The sequence below is a fragment of the Mustelus asterias genome, chromosome 7 (genome assembly GCF_964213995.1).
Source record: "Mustelus asterias chromosome 7, sMusAst1.hap1.1, whole genome shotgun sequence".
In the NCBI taxonomy this organism is placed as follows: Eukaryota; Metazoa; Chordata; class Chondrichthyes; order Carcharhiniformes; family Triakidae; genus Mustelus; species Mustelus asterias.
In genome coordinates, this window is record NC_135807.1 from 104306822 (window position 1) to 104325216 (window position 18395).

An 18395-nucleotide genomic window follows, 5' to 3' on the forward strand; every position below is an offset into this window, starting at 1 on the left:
CAAACTGTGAAGTGAGATATGAATATCTACAGATAAGAAAAGTTCAAAGTTCAAACCCCAATGGGTGTGGGAATAAATAGATCTCAGCTGGTCCCATATTGGGGGAGGGAAGGGACTACATTTGGCCTCAGCTGCCTTTGGATAAAATGAGAAAAGTACAGATTTCTGCTTTGAATTACCAACAAGAAAACTCTGCTGCAAATGACAGGCAGTCTTAAAGATAAATTTTAATGATTGGTTTTCTCGATCAAATAACTTTAAATTTACTGTTTTTGTTTACCAGCTTAGTAAAACTGTCCATCATACATATTTCGCCAAGTTTTACTTCTGAGTCATACATTAAAAAAGGAAGGAGACAAAAGGCGGGTAATTATAGGCCGGTCAGTTTAACGTCTGTAGTAGGGAAAATGCAGGAATCCATTATTAAAGAGGAGATAGCAGGGCATCTGGATAGAAATGGTTCGATCAATCAGACGCAGCATGGATTCATGAGGGGAAAGTCGTGCTTGACGAACATGTTGGATTTTTATGAAGATGTGACTAGGGTGGTTGATGGAGGAGAACCGGTGGATGCGGTGTTTTTGGATTTCCAAAAGGCGTTTGATAAGGTGCCCCATAAAAGGCTGCTGAAGAAGATTAGGGCACACGGAGTTGGGGGTAGTGTGTTAAAGTGGATTGGGGACTGGCTATCCGACAGGAAGCAGAGAGTCGGAATAAATGGGTGTTTTTCCGGTTGGAGAAAGGTAACTAGTGGCGTGCCGCAGGGATCGGTACTCGGGCCGCAACTATTTACCATTTATATAGATGATCTGGAGGAGAGGACGGAGTGTAGGGTAACGAAGTTTGCAGACGACACAAAGATAAGTGGAAAAGTGAATCGTGTGGAGGACGGAGAAGATCTGCAGAGAGATTTGGACAGGCTGAGTGAGTGGGCGAGGATATGGCAAATGGAGTATAACGTTGATAAATGCGAGGTTATACACTTTGGAGGAAATAATAACAAATGGGATAACTATCTCAATGGAACCAAATTAAAACATGCTACCGTGCAAAGGGACCTGGGGGTCCTTGTGCATGAGACGCAAAAGCCCAGTCTGCAGGTACAACAGGTGATCAAGAAGGCAAATGGGATGTTGGCCTATATTGCGAGGGGGATAGAATATAAAAGCAGGGATGTCTTGATGCACCTGTACAGGGCATTGGTGAGGCCGCAGCTGGAATACTGTGTGCAGTATTGGTCCCCTTATATGAGGAAGGATATATTGGCATTGGAGGGAGTGCAGAGAAGGTTCACCAGGTTGATACCGGAGATGAGGGGTTTGGATTATGAGGAGAGGCTGAGGAGATTGGGTTTGTACTCTTTGGAGTTTAGAAGGATGAGAGGGGATCTTATGGAGACTTATAAGATAATGCGGGGGCTGGATAGGGTGGAGGCGGAGAGATTCTTTCCACTTAGTAAGGAAGTTAAAACTAGAGGACACAGCCTCAAAATAAAGGGGGGTCGGTTTAAGACAGAGTTGAGGAGGAACTTCTTCTCCCAGAGGGTGGTGAATCTCTGGAATTCTCTGCCCACTGAGGTGGTGGAGGCTACCTCGCTGAATATGTTTAAAGCGCGGATGGATGGATTCCTGATCGGTAAGGGAATTAAGGGTTATGGGGATCAGGCGGGTAAGTGGTACTGATCCACGTCAGATCAGCCATGATCTTATTGAATGGCGGGGCAGGCTCGAGGGGCTAGATGGCCTACTCCTGCTCCTATTTCTTATGTTCTTATTATCAGAGCCTAATTTGCATATTAAGCAGGCAGCTGCTCTGGCCTCTGAGCAGTAGGCCCCTTTCAGAGTGACATGAGTCATATTGGACATAGAAATGGGGTAGTTAGCTTTTCCTGGGTTTTTGGAGAGTGAGTGCAGCATTTTTGCCTGGTCCAGTAAATAAATATCTTCCCCATTTGGGTGTGGACTGGGGCCATCCTGTCAAATATTATCCTGGTTTGTTTTTTCCCAAACTTTCTCCTGCCTTCCTCCAGAGATTGGAAACATGACCATGGTGGCTTGATGGTTGTGACACTAGACATAGCTGTCCAGAAACTGAGAGTTCACTTTATGGGTTACTGCTGGGGGAAAATGTCTCTAAAGACTGCTGCATCACTGTAAAGAGCTGGCTGGTTGGCTAATGCCCTCTAGCCAATGGCATTTGCCACCATTCTCTGCTCTGGCTTAGACAGAACGCCACTCCCACACTCTGCTGTTGACTTTTGACGCCATTCAAGGCAATTGTATGGTTAAAATTGCATCCCAACAACAAATTGGCAAATGCTTTCCTATCTGAATTTCATATGCCCTGTAGAAAGAAAACAGGTGGGCAACTAAGTTTGGAAACTTGGTGAATCTTTTGAGCAGACTGCTGGATCCTGTATGATGAAAGTAGGGTCCTTCTTTAAACATGTTGATCTGGTTAATGTCATCAGGCAATTGTAGTTGGATGTCTGAACAGAGGAGTAATGATAGCTTGCTTCACAGGCCAGACTTGTTTGGACGTGAATCATAGGAACTTTAAGTCTTGTTGCTTTATTTTCAGTTTCTTTGTGAGCCAGGAGGGATGGGAGTACTACATTCGGTTCAAAGCAAGCCTCAAGTTTTCTTGACATGGACCACGTGCCCCTGCTTTCCTTCCAGAAAATGTCACTGCCCTTTAATAAACTCTGATAAATGTAATCTTCTCCGAACCATATGGAGTGGCTCAGTGAGACTACGGGAGCAGAAAGCAGGCGAATGCGAATCCACCCTCCATTAATTACCCTGCCTGATTTTCCACTTGTTTGGAAATGGAAATGAAATCAGGAGGCTGTAAAATGATCAGCTGATCCACAATCACCCATTGGCCACAGCAGCTGAAAGTTAAACTCAGCCATCAAATTGCCTGGATATTCTCGGCTCCCACGGCAGTGTCAGCACGTTACTCTCCTGAGATCAATGTTACGGCACAAACCAGCTGGCTAGCTATTTTATCAAGCCAACATTTACCCAAACCAGCTACAGGAAAACTGCCTTTCCTTTTGCTCCAAAATAGCATTGCAAAGTATCTGCAAAAATGTCTTGCTTTGAGCGTAGAAGCTTGTGCGTCTAAGGGTTAGTTCCACTTTTGATGCTGTTTAAAATTTCCCAGGCAGAAGGGGTCATACTGGCAGGCAGCAGCTGGTCACTGTCATCAATCTGTTTGTAAGCTGTTTACATTTCAGACCAACTAAATCCTCTCTCAGCCATATCTAAGGCATAAAACATTTGGTTGAGTTTGCAAGGATGGTATCACCACTCGTTAACATCGTAAACTACCAAAGAAAGTATTAACTTGAAATAAGATAGCACATCTGACATTAAAATGAATGCCACAAGATGGTTTACAGTCACCGAATTCCTTTTTGAAAAGTTGACATTGTTATTAGGTAGGCAAATGCAGCAAAAAATTTGAGCATGGCAAAATTTCACAACCACAAACAAGGTGAACAACCAGTTAATCCCCCCCCGTTGTGAGTTGAGGCATGAACGTTGGTCAGGACACCAAGAAAACTGTGCTAAAAGCAAAATACTGCAGATGTTGGAATCTGAAACAAAAACTGAAAATGCTTTCCAGCATTTCAGCAGGTCTGCAGGTCTCAGCAGGTCTGACAGCACCTGTGGAGAGAGAATAGTCATGATGTGGAGATGCCGGCGTTGGACTGGGGTAAACACAGTAAGAAGTTTAACAACACCAGGTTAAAGCTTGGTTGCTGCTGGTGGTGATGCCGAGTTTCTCAAGTTTCCTGTTCTTGGTGTGCATGTAGATGGTGTAGTTCCTTTGTCTCGTCTGCTTGGCAGAGTTTCGCAGCTGGTCTGCATCCTGAGCGCAAGTTGAGAATATGGACTCTATCTTGGTTATATTCTTTAACCTGGGTGTTGTTAAACTTCTTACTGAGAGAGAATAGTGCCAACGTTTCGAGTCTGGATGACCCTTCATCAGGGCACAGTCAGAGCAGAAAACTGTTGTTCTTCCTTTAATGGTATCATGGGATCTTTTACAATTGCCTGAGCAGGGACATAGGAGCTTGGCTTAGCAACTTGACAATGCAGTACACCTGTACTATTTCACTGGATTGTCGGTCTAGATGCTCAAATCCTGGAGTGTGTTTTGAGCCCACAAACCTCTGACTGAGAGATACAATGGTACTGGCGCTACCGATTCTTCTCCCCATGTGAGGAAATAAAGGCATTGGCCTGAAATATTAACTGTTTCAGTCTCAGCTGCTGACATTTCCAGCATTTACTGTTATTTTAATTTCACACATCAACGCCTAGCTCTGCTCCACGCGATTGAATTGCTACTCTCCTGTGTGATTAGTTTTGTATTTCAGTTTACTTTTTGGCTGGCTGTCTTGGTGATGCCAGTGACCTTGCTGTCAGCATTAGTACCAATTCCATTTACCAGAAATTGCAATCATTGCTGAAATAAACAGAGCTATCTGATTAGGTGTAAAGCAGAAAAGAGTTCACTTTCTCAGTGATCTCGCTTCTATGGGAATGTATATATTAAAACATTCACTGATGAGACTGCAGGATTAACAGATTTCCTGAGAACTGGACTGAAGCATGTTTTTACAGGCCTTAATTGCAGAGATTTGTTTTTAAAATTGGACTGTAATGAGTTCATATATTTCCTTTTAGTCCTTTAATTACCATTGAATTTATCCTGGAATAAAATAACTGCTGAGGAGAGATTTAATGTCCCATCGCTTTTACTGAGTATTGTTCCAAACTGATTTTCCAGTTATGATTGGTAATTTCTTACCCTGCCCATCATTTCAGGAAGAAAAGGGCACTTACTGCGAACTGATGGAGTCGGACTTCCTGAAATGCAGCGTGGGATTTCCTTTCATGAGGTCGCAGTCCAAGGTAGAGTGCTGACTCTATTATATTTACACCAGATGGTACAGTAACAGCCTGTTTTGATTAATTTCTCTGAAGCTTTGACTGGTTAGTCATTGTCCTTGTGTGTGGATTTCCTCTGCCTTCACAATGCTGACAGCCCAGCTCCACTTTAAATAGGTTAACCCTGTGCTGGACTTTTTTTTGTGTCCTTTCTTTTCAATCACATTAGCATCTCTGACTCAGTTTCATTTGCCCTCTAGGATCCTCTTGAACATCATAACAGAAGACACCAATATCATGGTGTGTCCTTCTGCATGAACACACAAGAACACAAGAAACAGGTCCAGGAATTGGCCACAGGGCCCATCCAGCCTCCCCCGCCATTCAATACGATCATTGCCTCAGCCCCTTTGCTGTGCCATTTCCACATAGTCCTCTCTCTATTCCTTGATACATCAAATATTTGCTTTTGCTTTGTTGGGTAGAAGAGGTCCAGTGCTTGTTGTGAATTTCCTGCTGGCCCATTTCTCCATCCCCACCTGATGTTCCTTAAGCATTGGCTTCCCTGAGATATGACAGAACCATATTCATTAAAAACATACGTGAGCATGGAATGAGTGTATAGCTCATTTGATCCATGAAAACTACAGATTTATTAATACTCTGTGGGAATGCTCTGCAAAACATTTCCTTAATTCTTTCAAAATTCCACATTATTTGTCTACACTTTTCCCTCATTCTTGCTTTCCACGAATAATATTTTCCTGGACTCGGTGGCTTTTGCCTTCTATTAGGGTAGGTAACTCTGGGTGCCAATCAAGACAAGGATTTGAATTCCTGTCTCGGACATAAAAATCCAGTACTTTCTAGGCATGATCATGATGCTTTGACTTAATTTTTAAATCTAAATGTGATATTGGGTCCTTTTAATTAATATATTAGAATTCAATGCTTTATCAGGAGCCTGCATTTAATAACAGTGGTACTTATAATACAAGTCAGCCCAGCTTTCATCAAAATGCAGCAATTTAGTGAAACATCAAAATGTGTTGTTTGATTCATTAGGCTGTTTGTTGATTATTACTTATTAAGTAGGTAAACATTATATTTGAGCCATAAGGCTGCCATCTGTTATTACTTATTTTTGCATGCATTAAATTTCTTTGAAAGAAGTTAAATTCAGATGAAATCTACAGAAATGAATTAAATGATGGAAGCATTTCTGGGTGAAAATCTGGGTCAAAAGTGAACGTTTTTTTAAAAAAAACTCAGCAAGAAATCTTTTACTGTATTCCAAAACACTTGGCCCTGGAATAGGGTTTCTGAGTGGTCGGGAAGAGCTAAGGCCAGAAAACCAGAAATCAACAAATGCTATGAAATTTTAACTTCACTGCATGCATGTTTTTTGAACAGATCCCTGCTGGAAGCCTGCCTGATTGACTGGTCTGGCTGGCTGTCTGGTGGGTAACACTCTGGAAGAGGGCAGTAGCACATTAGTTACAATGTCTTTGACGATATAGATTGGGGTGTGGTGGATATGGGTAGAGTGTGGTTGAAAGAGAGGTGTTGGGGAAGTTTATGGTATGGTTGGAGGGGAATCAAAGATCAGGGGAAGAGATGGGGGTTGGTGAGGGCTATGTTGAGGGCAGTGAGGTCATGGGAGTATGGTGTGAGTGCAGGGTTATCGTGTTGGGTCAGAGAGAAATACTCCTGCTTCCTGATACAAGTCTACAAGATTATGAGAGGCATGGACAGAGTGGATAGTCAAAAGCTTTTTCCCAGGGTGGAAGAGTCAATTACTAGGGGGCACAGGTTTAAGGTGCGAGGGGCAAGGTTTAAAGGAGATGTACGAGGCAGATTTTTTACACAGTAGTGGGTGCCTGGAACTTCTTGCCGCGGGAGGCGGATACGGTAGTGACTTTTAAGGATCTTGACAAATACATGAATAGGATGGGAATAGAGGGATATGGTCGCCAGAAGGGTAGGGGGTTTTAGTTAAGTTAGGCAGCATGGTCGGTGCAGGCTTGGAGGGCCGAAGGGCCTGTTCCTGTGCTGTAATTTTCTATGTTCTTTGTTCTCCTGGCCCCTCAGCAATACTGCAAAGGCACTCAGCTGATGGATCCAGCCCTTGTTGCCTTCTTTCACCTACTGGGTTTCCTGAACTTGGGGAAACATGGCCTTTAGAGGTTCAAATTAAGGCCTGTAAAAATAGAAGTCTGCAGCCTCCTCAAAAGATTTCATCAACTGACCTGCCTCTTGAGAGTGAATCAATTGCATCCTTCTTGTCCTGTCACCATTAAAAGTAGAATGTTTGGATTTTGAGGCAGGTTGCTTTCCAGTTTCAGATAATTAACATTTTAAACTCCACCTAACCCAAACCCACTCATTTTTGGATGATAAAACTACCCCTTTGTTCTACTGATTAGTATATTTTATTTATAATGATGTTGGAATGGAAATTGGGAGATAGTGCGAATTGGATTTTCCTCTGAGGACCCTGCTTGAACTCTAGCTACACTGATGGGATGAAAGTCTTTATGAAACTGGTTTGGGCAGTTTCAACTCAGTTCTTAGTGGATTTGGACCTACAGCACAAACTCTCACTTTGGCGTGAATTAAGAAACAAAGATCTTGCATTTATATAGCAGCTTATCATGTCCTCAGTACTTCCTTCACTACACAGGAGCAGGCCATTTAGCCCAATAGGTCTATGTGTGCGCCACATGAACCCTTCCTCCTCATTCATGTTACCTTATCAATCTAAGATGTGAATAGAGGGAGTTTTACTCTTCACCTGACCCTGCTGTGCCTGACCTGGGACTGCTTCACTATAATAATGGGTGACTGAAGTAGAAAGTGTTAATTTTTCCTAGCACCAATATCCCTCATATTGAGCAATCAAGGTTCATCAAGGAGCAACGCCAACATAATATAGTTATGTGACTTTCCTTGTGGCAGTCTACTGGAGAGAAAACAGGGAAAATACAAACCTTTTTGTTGAACTTTTCTCAGCGCTCCCTCCCAAAATTTGTTAGGATATGCTGAAAAATTAGGCAAAATCCAGCAGTAAGATTATCTGTTGCATCTCTGCTCCGACAACATTTACCTCCCCTCTTGACTGCCACTCTTTGAGACCATCAGATGGAAGATATCATACAACTTAGGGTAGCAGCGATAATGGACCTGAATGTGATGGTCAGAGAAGAATGTGTCTCAGGAAGTAAGAGTGATTCTCAAGAAACACATACTATGCATAAGACTCCTAGATATCCCTGATCTTCTTTGATGTGGGACAAACAGAGTGAATCCCAAGAATGGCACTGAGGTGAAATAAGGTTAGAGAACAGAATAGAATTTGATCAGAGCATGGAGACATGATTCAGTTGCCATTTTAAAATCAAACATCCTGGTGGAATTTTATGGTTTCATTGTGGCTGGGGTGAGTCTGTAAAATACAGTGTGCTGTCTGTATAGCACGCAAGAAACAATACTTTACCCTATGTACTAATACATGTGACAATAATAAATCAAATCAAATCAAAGCTGTCCAAAACGCCATTGACTTTGGCAGGAAGAGAAGGATCCTAACAGCAGGAGATGCTGTAAAGATTCTGTCCTCTTATTTTCATATACAATGCTTTATTCTTATTTTGCATGAAATAGTACAATTTGCATAAATTTGGGAAGCAGAAAAGTATATTTGATTGATGCAGGGGCCAGAAATGAGGCACTGCCATACCAATGCTGGTAGAAGGGTCTACTGAGAGCATGACATGTTTACATAGGCAGTTTCCAGTGTAAGTGTGAACACAGGAATTTAGAATGGAAATGTTGACAGGAAGTGTTTGTAGATGCACACTTATGAATAAATAAGTATAAAGAAACATAAAGTGTAGAATGAAAGAAGGCAGATTAGCACATCAATTCCTATTTCTCCACATGGATAGCATGGACTCCATTCTACCCATTCAACCTCTCAAAGGAGACAAACAATGCCCCCAAAAGTCATCATATGTGAACTATTGAGCACATTTCCATCTGAATCCTATTAAACTTCAGGATATCTATACAAGATTACAGTACTCAGTTACAACTTTGATCAGTTCCATGTGCTGTTTGATTATTTCTCTGATTTATGTGTTTGGGGAAGGTGGGGGGGGGGATTCTCTGTGCCCGCTAGCTCCTACCGGCCCGGAGAATCAGATGTGATTCACGTCAATCTGGGTTTTGTGCCAGGCGCCAAACCCATCTCAATGCTCCCGGCCCGACACATTGGACCCAATCAAGTTTCTGGCCAGAGTGGAGTGGCCGGCAACGCGATAATTATTCAAATTGTCTCTTTTAAGTGTGATCAGCAGGCTGGAAGCCCAATTCAATTCCCTCCTGCTATTCACCCACCTCCCCACTGGGCAGGGCTTTGCTATTGGTCCTGACAATCATGGACCTGGTGTGTTGGACACTGTGGTGGGGGGGGAGGGGGGGGCGAGGGGGAGGGGGAGGTCGTTCCCATCTCCACAGCTGTTCACTTAGCCGCGTTGATTTAATGCAGCATTTACTTCAAGCCTCTGAGCCTTCATTGAAAGCTCAGAGTCTTTGAAATACTTTCCAACCCTTTGAAAACCTTTGTTTCCAATCAATTTCAGGCCAGTGCTTTTAACTCTCATTTGATTGACAGCTTAATGGTTTTTACTCAGCATGTAGTTAGCTGTGTTTATTTACCTTTCCCTTCACACTTGCATGCATCTCAAGTACAACCATTGTGCCTAACTGCAATGTTTACACAAAAGACGAACTGAAAAACACGTAGCTTTTTTGAAGTTGCCTGCAGCTGTGACCACAAGCTGAATTAATGGTTGGATAATTTCACACATTGCAATTAGGTACAATAGATGACTTTCCAAAACTTACCAAGTGCTTGTGTATGTCATGCTTCTTCCAGTGTTTAGCATGCATATAATCCTGCATTGTAGCTTCACCAAGTTGGCAACTCATTTTTATACTTGCCAGTTTTTATCCATCCTCATAGAACTAAGGTTGGTCCTCTGGCTAGACAGCAATGGTAGAGTGAGGGATATTCTGGGACACAAAATTACAGATTTGATAGAATCAATTGTGCATCAGATGGCCCACAGCACCTCTTGGATGTCCAGCTTTGAGCTGCCATCTCATTTACCACAGTGATAGTGTTACACAAAATGATGGAGAGTGTGCACAGTGTCATAGAGTTATAGAATTTTACAGCATGAACAGAGGCCTTTTGGCCCAACGTGTCCATACCAGCCATCAAGCTGGTATCTATTTTAATCCCATTATTTTAATCCCATTTTCCAGCATTTGGCCCATAGCCTTGTATCTATGACATTTCAAGCAGTGGGTTCCAGATTCCCAACACCCTCTGGGTGAAAAAGATTTTCCTCACATCACTCAAAAACCTCCTGCCCCTTAACTTAAATCTATGCGTCCTGTTATAGACCCCGCTGCTAAGGGGAATGTTCCTTCCTATCCACATGAATTATTCCCCTCATAATTTTATGCATCTCAATCTGATCCCCCTTCAGCCTTCTCTGCTCTAAGGAAAACAAAAAACAAAGAACAATACAGCACAGAAACAGGCCCTTCAGCCCTCCAAGCCTGCGTCGATCATGATGCCTGCCTGAAGTAAAACCGTATGCACTTACGGAGTCCGTATCCTTCCATTCCCATCCTATTCATGCGTTAGATGCCCCTTAAATGCCGCTATCGTACCTGCTCCCACCACCTCCCCGGGCAGCGCGTTCCAGACATTCACCACCCTCTGTGTAAAAAAACTGGCCTTGCTCATTTCCTCCAAACTTTTCCCCACGCATCTTAAACCTATGTTCCCTAGTACGTGACCTTTCTACCCTAGGACAGAGCATCTGACTATCCACTCTCTCCATGCCACTCATAATTCCGTAAACCTCTATCAGGTCGCCCCACAACCTCTGTCGTTCCAGTGAGAACAAACTGAGTTGATCCAACCTCTCCTCATAGCTAATACCCTCCAGACTAGGCAACATCCTGGTAAACCTCTTCTGTACCCTTTCCAAAGCATCCACGTCCTGGTAGGGTGGCGACCAGAATTGTACACAGTATTCCAAATAAGGCCTAACTAAGCTTCTGTACAGCTGCAGCATGACGTGCCAAAACCACAGCCTATTTAGTATCTCTTGATAGCTGAAATGCTGCAGCCCATGCAACATCCTGGTGAATCTCCTCTGTACCTTTTCTAGTGCAATCACTTCCTTCCTATGGTGTAGTGACCAGAACTGCACACAATACTCCACCTGGGGCCTCACCAATGTTTTATATAGATGGAACTTAGGCTCCACAAGGATTGTGTTGGTAGTATTTCCTGCCAATACTGTCATGGACAGATGCATCAGTGACAGGTAGATTGATGGGGAGTTTGTGCGGAATTTGTGTCTGTATGGAGTTTGCACATTCTCCCCGTGTCTGCGTGGGTTTCCTCTGGGTGCTCTGGTTTCCTCCCACAGTCCAAGGATGTGCGGATTAGGTAGATTGGATATGCTAAATTGACTCTAGTGTCAGGGGATTAGCAGGGTAAATATGTGGGGTTACGGCAATAGGGTCTGGATGGGATTGTGGTTGGTGCAGACTCAATGGTCCAAATGGCCTCCTTCTGCACTGTAGGGATTCTATGATTCTATGAGGATGAGGTCAAGTTTCATTGTTTCCTCCACGACCTGCTGACTGCTTAGTCTTGCAGATATATTCTTCAGGACTTGAGTATTCCACATATAGCAATTTCTATATTAAGCATATATCCTGAATCACATTTATGTTGGTAATTAAATTTCATGTAAATCACATTCATGAAGGGTCAAGGTTTGTGCAGCTGCTCCGATGATTAATGGTGTTATGATTACATTTCCCCTTTGGAAACTGTTGCTGCAAAGTGATGAGGGGAACGCAAGTGCAATTTTTGTTTACAGTTTTAAATAAAGAAAGCATTGAACTATTTTTATATCAGATTTGGTAAGGAAGAAGGGCCAGGTTCGATTAGAAATTTGGCTTAGAGCTTTGCATTGTTTACATGCGGTGTGAATTGGCTGAGACTTTATGACTTAAAGCTCTTGTCATGGTCAATTTACAGCTTCCCACACAAATGAACAAGCAGAGAATGGAATCAGAAAACCAGCAACATTTTAGATAATGGCTCCCAAAAAATAGTCACGTGTCAGGTTCAAACTGAAAACCAGAGAAACAGGCAGGTTTCCCATCCAGATCTTCCCAAACTTTGCCAGTTCACGGCAGAGGGGCAAGTTACGCACTGTTATTATGATGCTGGCAAGCCCAGTCCCACAGAGATCGAAAAGGGTGCCCTGATCTCAAATCAACATATCAACATTAGAGAGACCCCCCCGCCCTCCATTGTTGTCTTTGGGCACCCCCCCATTTGCTGGCATTGTGTGTCACTACCCAGCCCTCCATTTTCTGATATTACACCCCTCCCACAAATGAAGTGAACCTCTGCCATAGAGGCCAATGTAGCCCCTGACCCTGAGTCCCTAATGTGGTCATCATGTCTGGTCTCTGTTTTTGGGAACAGTAGTGATTCCCACCGGTGTTGCATCATGCTGATGGGTGGCAACAGATGGCGTTCCCAGAAGATGAGGCGTTTTTGAATATTTAAATATGTTTAAATTAATGGTAATCAGGTTCACACCCTCACATGTGACATTGCTAGCAGGGGGCGGGGAAGTTGTCATTCTGAGATCTCCCCAGTGCAAGTCCCGTTCTGGCCCTCTTATGAAAGTTTCTGGTCATAACAGGATTTGCGCCTGCGATGGCCAGAAAATCACCCCCAATATTTCTGAAGTTGAGAAAGTTGGCTCCCAATGTGGACTGTCCCTCCATATCAGAGGATCAGCTGCAGGGGTCAGCATGTCATATCATGATTCTCGTTTTCTCCAATGCTCTCCATTACCTCAGATAGTTTTTTTAAGAATCTGTTTTTCTACCCCTTTCCTCTCCCCCTCTGCTGCCTATTAACTTTCCTCAACCCTGTTGTACATCTCCTTTCCTCTCCAGCTGTGGCGACCTGGAAGTTCAAATGCAGCAACAGGAACTAGAAAACAATTACATTGAGGGTTATCCTACAACCTCACTTCTATCACGACTATTCTTCCTTATCAATACACTTAACTGTATGATATTTTCAAATCTTTTGCCATCCAACTTTCCAAATGACAGGCTCTGCACTCAAACAGCATGACTGTTCTTTGATCAGATTAGATTCATTGGTGAGTTGGAGGAATGTACATAGCATATATGTGAAGTTCAATGTGTGTTTATCAGAGATTTTTGAATAATTGAGGGCATTGATATTTTTCCTCTTTTTCTTTTATCCAGATTTATTTTCTTTGTATACCACTGATTTTTTTTTAAAAAGCTTTCTGTTTACCATTATGCTTTGAATGCACAGGTCTCCATCGTATGAGCCACTATTATGGGATGTGTCCCACTGAAGGCATTTTCACGTGTTGTTTATGCTTTCTGTTGAATTTGGGGCCCTGGAATCAATTAGATTATATTGGATTAGATAAAGCTCTAGATTGTTTGACAGAGCTGCCTTGCTCCTAGGATAAAGGTTAACAGTAATAGCTCATTAAAATTCCTGGGGTAACAGGATAGTGGATGTAACTCAGTGCCTATCTTGTATTGCAAAACATCAGCAGAGATGAGTGAGTGTAGTGCTCAGCACCTTTCTTCATCATAATACACTGGAAGATAGATAAGATTTCATTGGTTCATTTGTTCACCTCCAAATACTTTCTTTTTATCCCTGTAGTATGAATTCAGTGTGATTTTTGATACAAGCCACCTGTCTGGAGAGCAGGAAAGTTTGGAGTTCACAGTCACAACACAAAGGTAAGGTACAATGCAGAATGTAAAAATCACTGTGACCTGGGCTTTATTTGTCTGTACACTCCGCATTTAAAATTGGTTACTGAGCAACGCAAAATAGAAGTTTCATCTGAAATACTGTTAAATGTAAAGTTGGTTTTAATTATAGGATAAAAATGTATTCTCCATGACCAAACTCCAATATTACAATGTCTCTGTTATAAAGTTACCATGTTTTACCTTTAGCAGTTAGTAACTGCTACATTCTTTATATTGGTGAACAATTGTTTTTCAGATTGGAGGAAATTGTATAGTGTTGTCTCTGCATTAACAGCATGGTGTGATTTGAAGTATGTTAAAATGACCTTGGTTTAATTTCTACATTTCAGTTATGTGAAATTTAGAGTTATAGTGAACAATGATATGGAAAGTAAGGGACTGCAGGAGGAAATAGGAAGATTGGGCAGACAGATGAAATTACATGTCGAGCACCTGTCCTTCCACTCGCACTGCCTTATATACACATACACCCGAACGCTCTGCTCGTGAACCAACTTTAGAGTTGTAACCTTTATTTTGTGTTGTCTCTCCAGGTTCTCCCTACAAAGTGAATCACTTCACATTTCTACCTAATAAATTTCCTCTGCCACTGTTCTGCCCCATTCCACAAACTTGTTTATGTCCTTTGGAAGTTTTACACTATCCTCCTTACTGTTCATAATGCTTCCAAGTTTCATATCATCCACTAGGTCATCAATAAATATTAGCTGGAGCAAGAGTCCCAACACTGACCCCTGGAAACGCCAATATAAACCTTCCTCCAGACTATCAAAGATCCATAGCCACAACTTTCTATTTGCTGTCACCTGGTCAATTTCATATCCATGTTGTTTGTGTCCTTTTTATTCCATGGGTTTTAACTTTGTTCAAAAGTCTGTTGTGTGGTGGTTTTTGGAAGTCCATATATATCACATCAACAGTATTACCCTCATCAGCTCTCTCTGTTACTTCATCAAAAACTCAAACAAGTTAGTTAAACTTGATTTGTACTTCACAAATCCCTGCTGACTTTCCTTATTTAAGCTGCATTTACCCCACATGACTGTGCATTTTATCAAGAATTATCGATTCTGGAAGCTTCCCGATCACCAGTGATATGGAAGCGAAAATTTATTCGAGCATAGGAAGAAGGCAATTAAGATTTGGACAAGTTAGAATTTACTCAGGTTTAATTAAAAGGGCAATCAGGTGAGCAATGATATTGTGATATGCTATTTTGTCCGTGATCTATTGTGTCAATGGCTCAATGTTTATTTCATAGAATCCCGACAGTGCAGAAGGAGGTAATTCGGCGCATCATGTCTGCATCAATCACAATCCCACCCAGGCCCTATCCTCTTAACCCCACCTATTTACCCTGCTGTTCCCCTGACACTATGGGGCAATTTACCATGGGCAATCAACCTAACCCACACATCTTAGGACAAAGTTATTTGCACAAAATTGAGGTGTTGCGTGCTTATAGCTCCAGTTATTGATACTTTAGAGGTCTGTTTAATTAACACTTGTAAAAAAACAGTTTTTTAAGAAAATTATGAGTGGGTGTTTTTTTTAAGCAGTTCCTCCAATGCCATTGTTATGATAGGACTTGTTTGTTCTACACATAGATTATACTACCAAACATACATAATGAGACTTGACTGAAAGCCCAGATGCTTATAAAAGGACTATGGGAATAATTTTATTTCTAAAGTGCAGATTTTGCTTGATTCCTATCTCTATTAATTATTTCCTAACTTATTTTTGCCATGATCTCTTCTGTCAATGTCTCAATGTTTATTTGCATGGGTTTAAGAGGTATCAAATGCTTGAAAATTCTGTTATTGATACTTTAATGGTTTGTCTGACACTTTTATAGGGTTGTGGGAATACCAGTTTTATTTTCAATAAAGTATGAATGGGTTTTTTTCTCTGCAGTTTTACATATGCTGTTGCTACTGCAGGATTGGTTGTTTCTGCACCTAGTGTATACAAGGCTAATAGGCATGGAAGGGTCATGAAGTGGCATGCAGAGTATGTGGAGTATTGGGGATGGGGGGCATGAGTTGGCTTTAGCGTTATAAGAGACCATGTATGTGGGGAGGAGCATTGAGTTGGCATGGGAGCATTGATGTGGCATGGAAATGGGGGTGAGGGATAGAGGGCCTAAGATGTAAACAAACAACTGGAATGAAGTCCCAAAGAGCAGAGGTGGACCTTTTAACTAGCCCGCCTCAGCACTGAGCTACCCCTGTGGCCGCTTCCAATCACTTTTGGAGGTAGTGGGCCCAACCCTATCCTGCACCCACTCTCTGGAGCAAACATAGCACATAAAGGAGCACTTTATACCCAGGTGAGTCTTCCAAGTCGGGAAATTTCCAATTTGAGCTACCAACCTAAGTTATGAAAATCCAGCCCTTTATCAATCTGACATTCTGTTATAAGCACTCTTCTTATGCTTCATTGTAATCTCTACCTCTTTCATCATCCAGACAGCTTTGGCTTTGGTTATCCTCCTCATGTGAATGTACGTCGATTGTATCTGAACCATCTCCTCTTTAAAAGCAGCCTGTTGTTCTGTTAAAGTTTTGCCTGACAAGCTGTTTGCAGTTTACCTGGGCCTGATCCATTCTTACCCCAGTGAAATTGGCTCACCTCCAATGAAGAATTTACTCTGATTTCTACCTGTTTCTTTCCCTGGCTAACCTAAACGTAATGATACAATGCTCACTGTTTCCTAAATGTTCCCCCAAAGACACCTGATGCACTTAGAAACATAGAAAAACTACAGCACAAAACAGGCCCTTCGGCCCCACAAGTTGTGCCAAACATATCCCTACCTTTTAGGCCTACCTATAACCCTCCATCCTATTAAGTCCCATGTACTCATCCAGGAGTCTCTTAAAAGACCCTATTGAGTTGCCCCCACCACCACTGACGGCAGCCGATTCTACTCGCCCACCACCCTCTGTGTGAAAAACTTGCCCCTAACATTTCCCCTGTACCTACCCCCCAGCACCTTAAACCTGTACTTGGCTCCCTTCGTTCCCCAGAGCCAGATCCGATCCAGAATTGCTTCCACCTTCATTGAGCCAAAAATACACCGATGAAGAAAATTTGCCTAGAAACACTTCAGAGGCTCTCACTGATCTTTGCCCTTTATTTACACAATTATTAGAATCATAGTACCTCTACTGTGTAGAAGGGGGCCATTCGATTCATCAAGCCTGCATTGACAACAATCCCAACCAGGCCCTATTCCTGTAACCCCACATATTTATCCTGCTAACCCCCCTGACACTAAGGGGCAATTTAGCATGGCTAATCAATCTAATCTGCACATCTTTGGTCAGTGGGAGGAAACTGGAGCACCTGGGGGAAACCCATCCAGACATGAGAAGAATGTGCAAACTCCACAAAGACAGTCACCCAAGGCCAGAATTGAACCCGGGTCCCTGGCACTGTGAGGCAGCAGTGCTAGCCACCGTGCCACCCAAATATTAGGGTAATTAAAGCCATCCCTTTGTAATAATTTATAGTTTTGTACCTCTCTCTAATATCCCTTCAACTTTCCTCCTCAATATAATTAACCCAATTGTTATCTCTATTTCTTTTAGCTCTAACCAAGTAGACACCCTCTTTCTCCAGCACTGTAATATTCTTCTTATTCAACACCTCCACCTTTTCTCCTTTTATTCCTTCCCTATCTTCCCTTAACGACTTTTATCCAGTAGAATTTAGTAACCAGTTGGGCCGTTTTTTGAGCCAGTTCCTCATTAACACCATAAGATCATATTTCCAAAATGTCTTGGCTATTTGTGCCTTAATTTCAACAACTTATTTACTGTATTTCATCTGTTTACATTTATGCAATTCTACTAGTGGTGGCCTGATGAAGACAATCAGGGCAATGTGGAAGGAGGGCTGCACAAGGAGAGGGGGCAAGGGAGAGGGCTGATGATGGCAGGCAGAGGGGCAAGGAGGTGGGTGAAGAAGATAAGCAATGGAAGACAGAGGGAAGTGAAGCTGGACCCCCAACAACGCTGCATGAAAAACTCACAAAGAAGGGGGTTAAAGGGATACCACATTAGGAGGATATACATGAAGACTCCAGATGCAGTGGGTAGATGGGGCATGGGCACCTCACAGGTGATGGGCTCGGGGAATGGCTGAATTGAGAAATAAGCTGCCTCTTGGGGCTGCTAGCCTTTTTCCTCTGGGCTGCTGACATCATGCACAGTCTAGGCTAGAAAGGGTGATATGAGTATGCTGGACTGGTGTCAGGAATCCACCAGCTGAGGGTGGGCAGACGAATCAGCTTCTGGCTCACCAGGAGATTTGGAGGGGAACTCGCCTGTGCATAATTAATGATGTTCCAAGCACAGGATTCTGCCATTGTGGCCAGCAGGAAAGACAGTGGTGGAGCCTCCTGCCACCACACCTGGTCTCAAAAACAGAGAATTCCACCTGATAACTCTCTTTCTTTCCACCGATGCTGTCAGTCCTGCTGAGGATCTTCAGCACTTTCTGTTTTTAATTGGGGAAAGAGCAGGGGAGTGGGAC

At 42.7% G+C, this 18395-nt stretch overlaps 1 protein-coding gene across 2 annotated transcripts in view; it reads left to right on the forward strand.

The window, feature by feature from the left end:
• The window catches only part of itga9 (integrin, alpha 9), a 493651-nt gene that overhangs the window by 343670 nt on the left and 131586 nt on the right, over nt 1–18395 (forward strand). For both annotated transcript variants that reach the window (XM_078216645.1, XM_078216646.1), the window contains exons 19-20: nt 4842–4928; nt 13738–13817. In XM_078216645.1, the coding sequence (XP_078072771.1) occupies nt 4842–4928; nt 13738–13817 (167 nt within the window). The remainder of the gene's footprint in view (nt 1–4841; nt 4929–13737; nt 13818–18395) is intronic.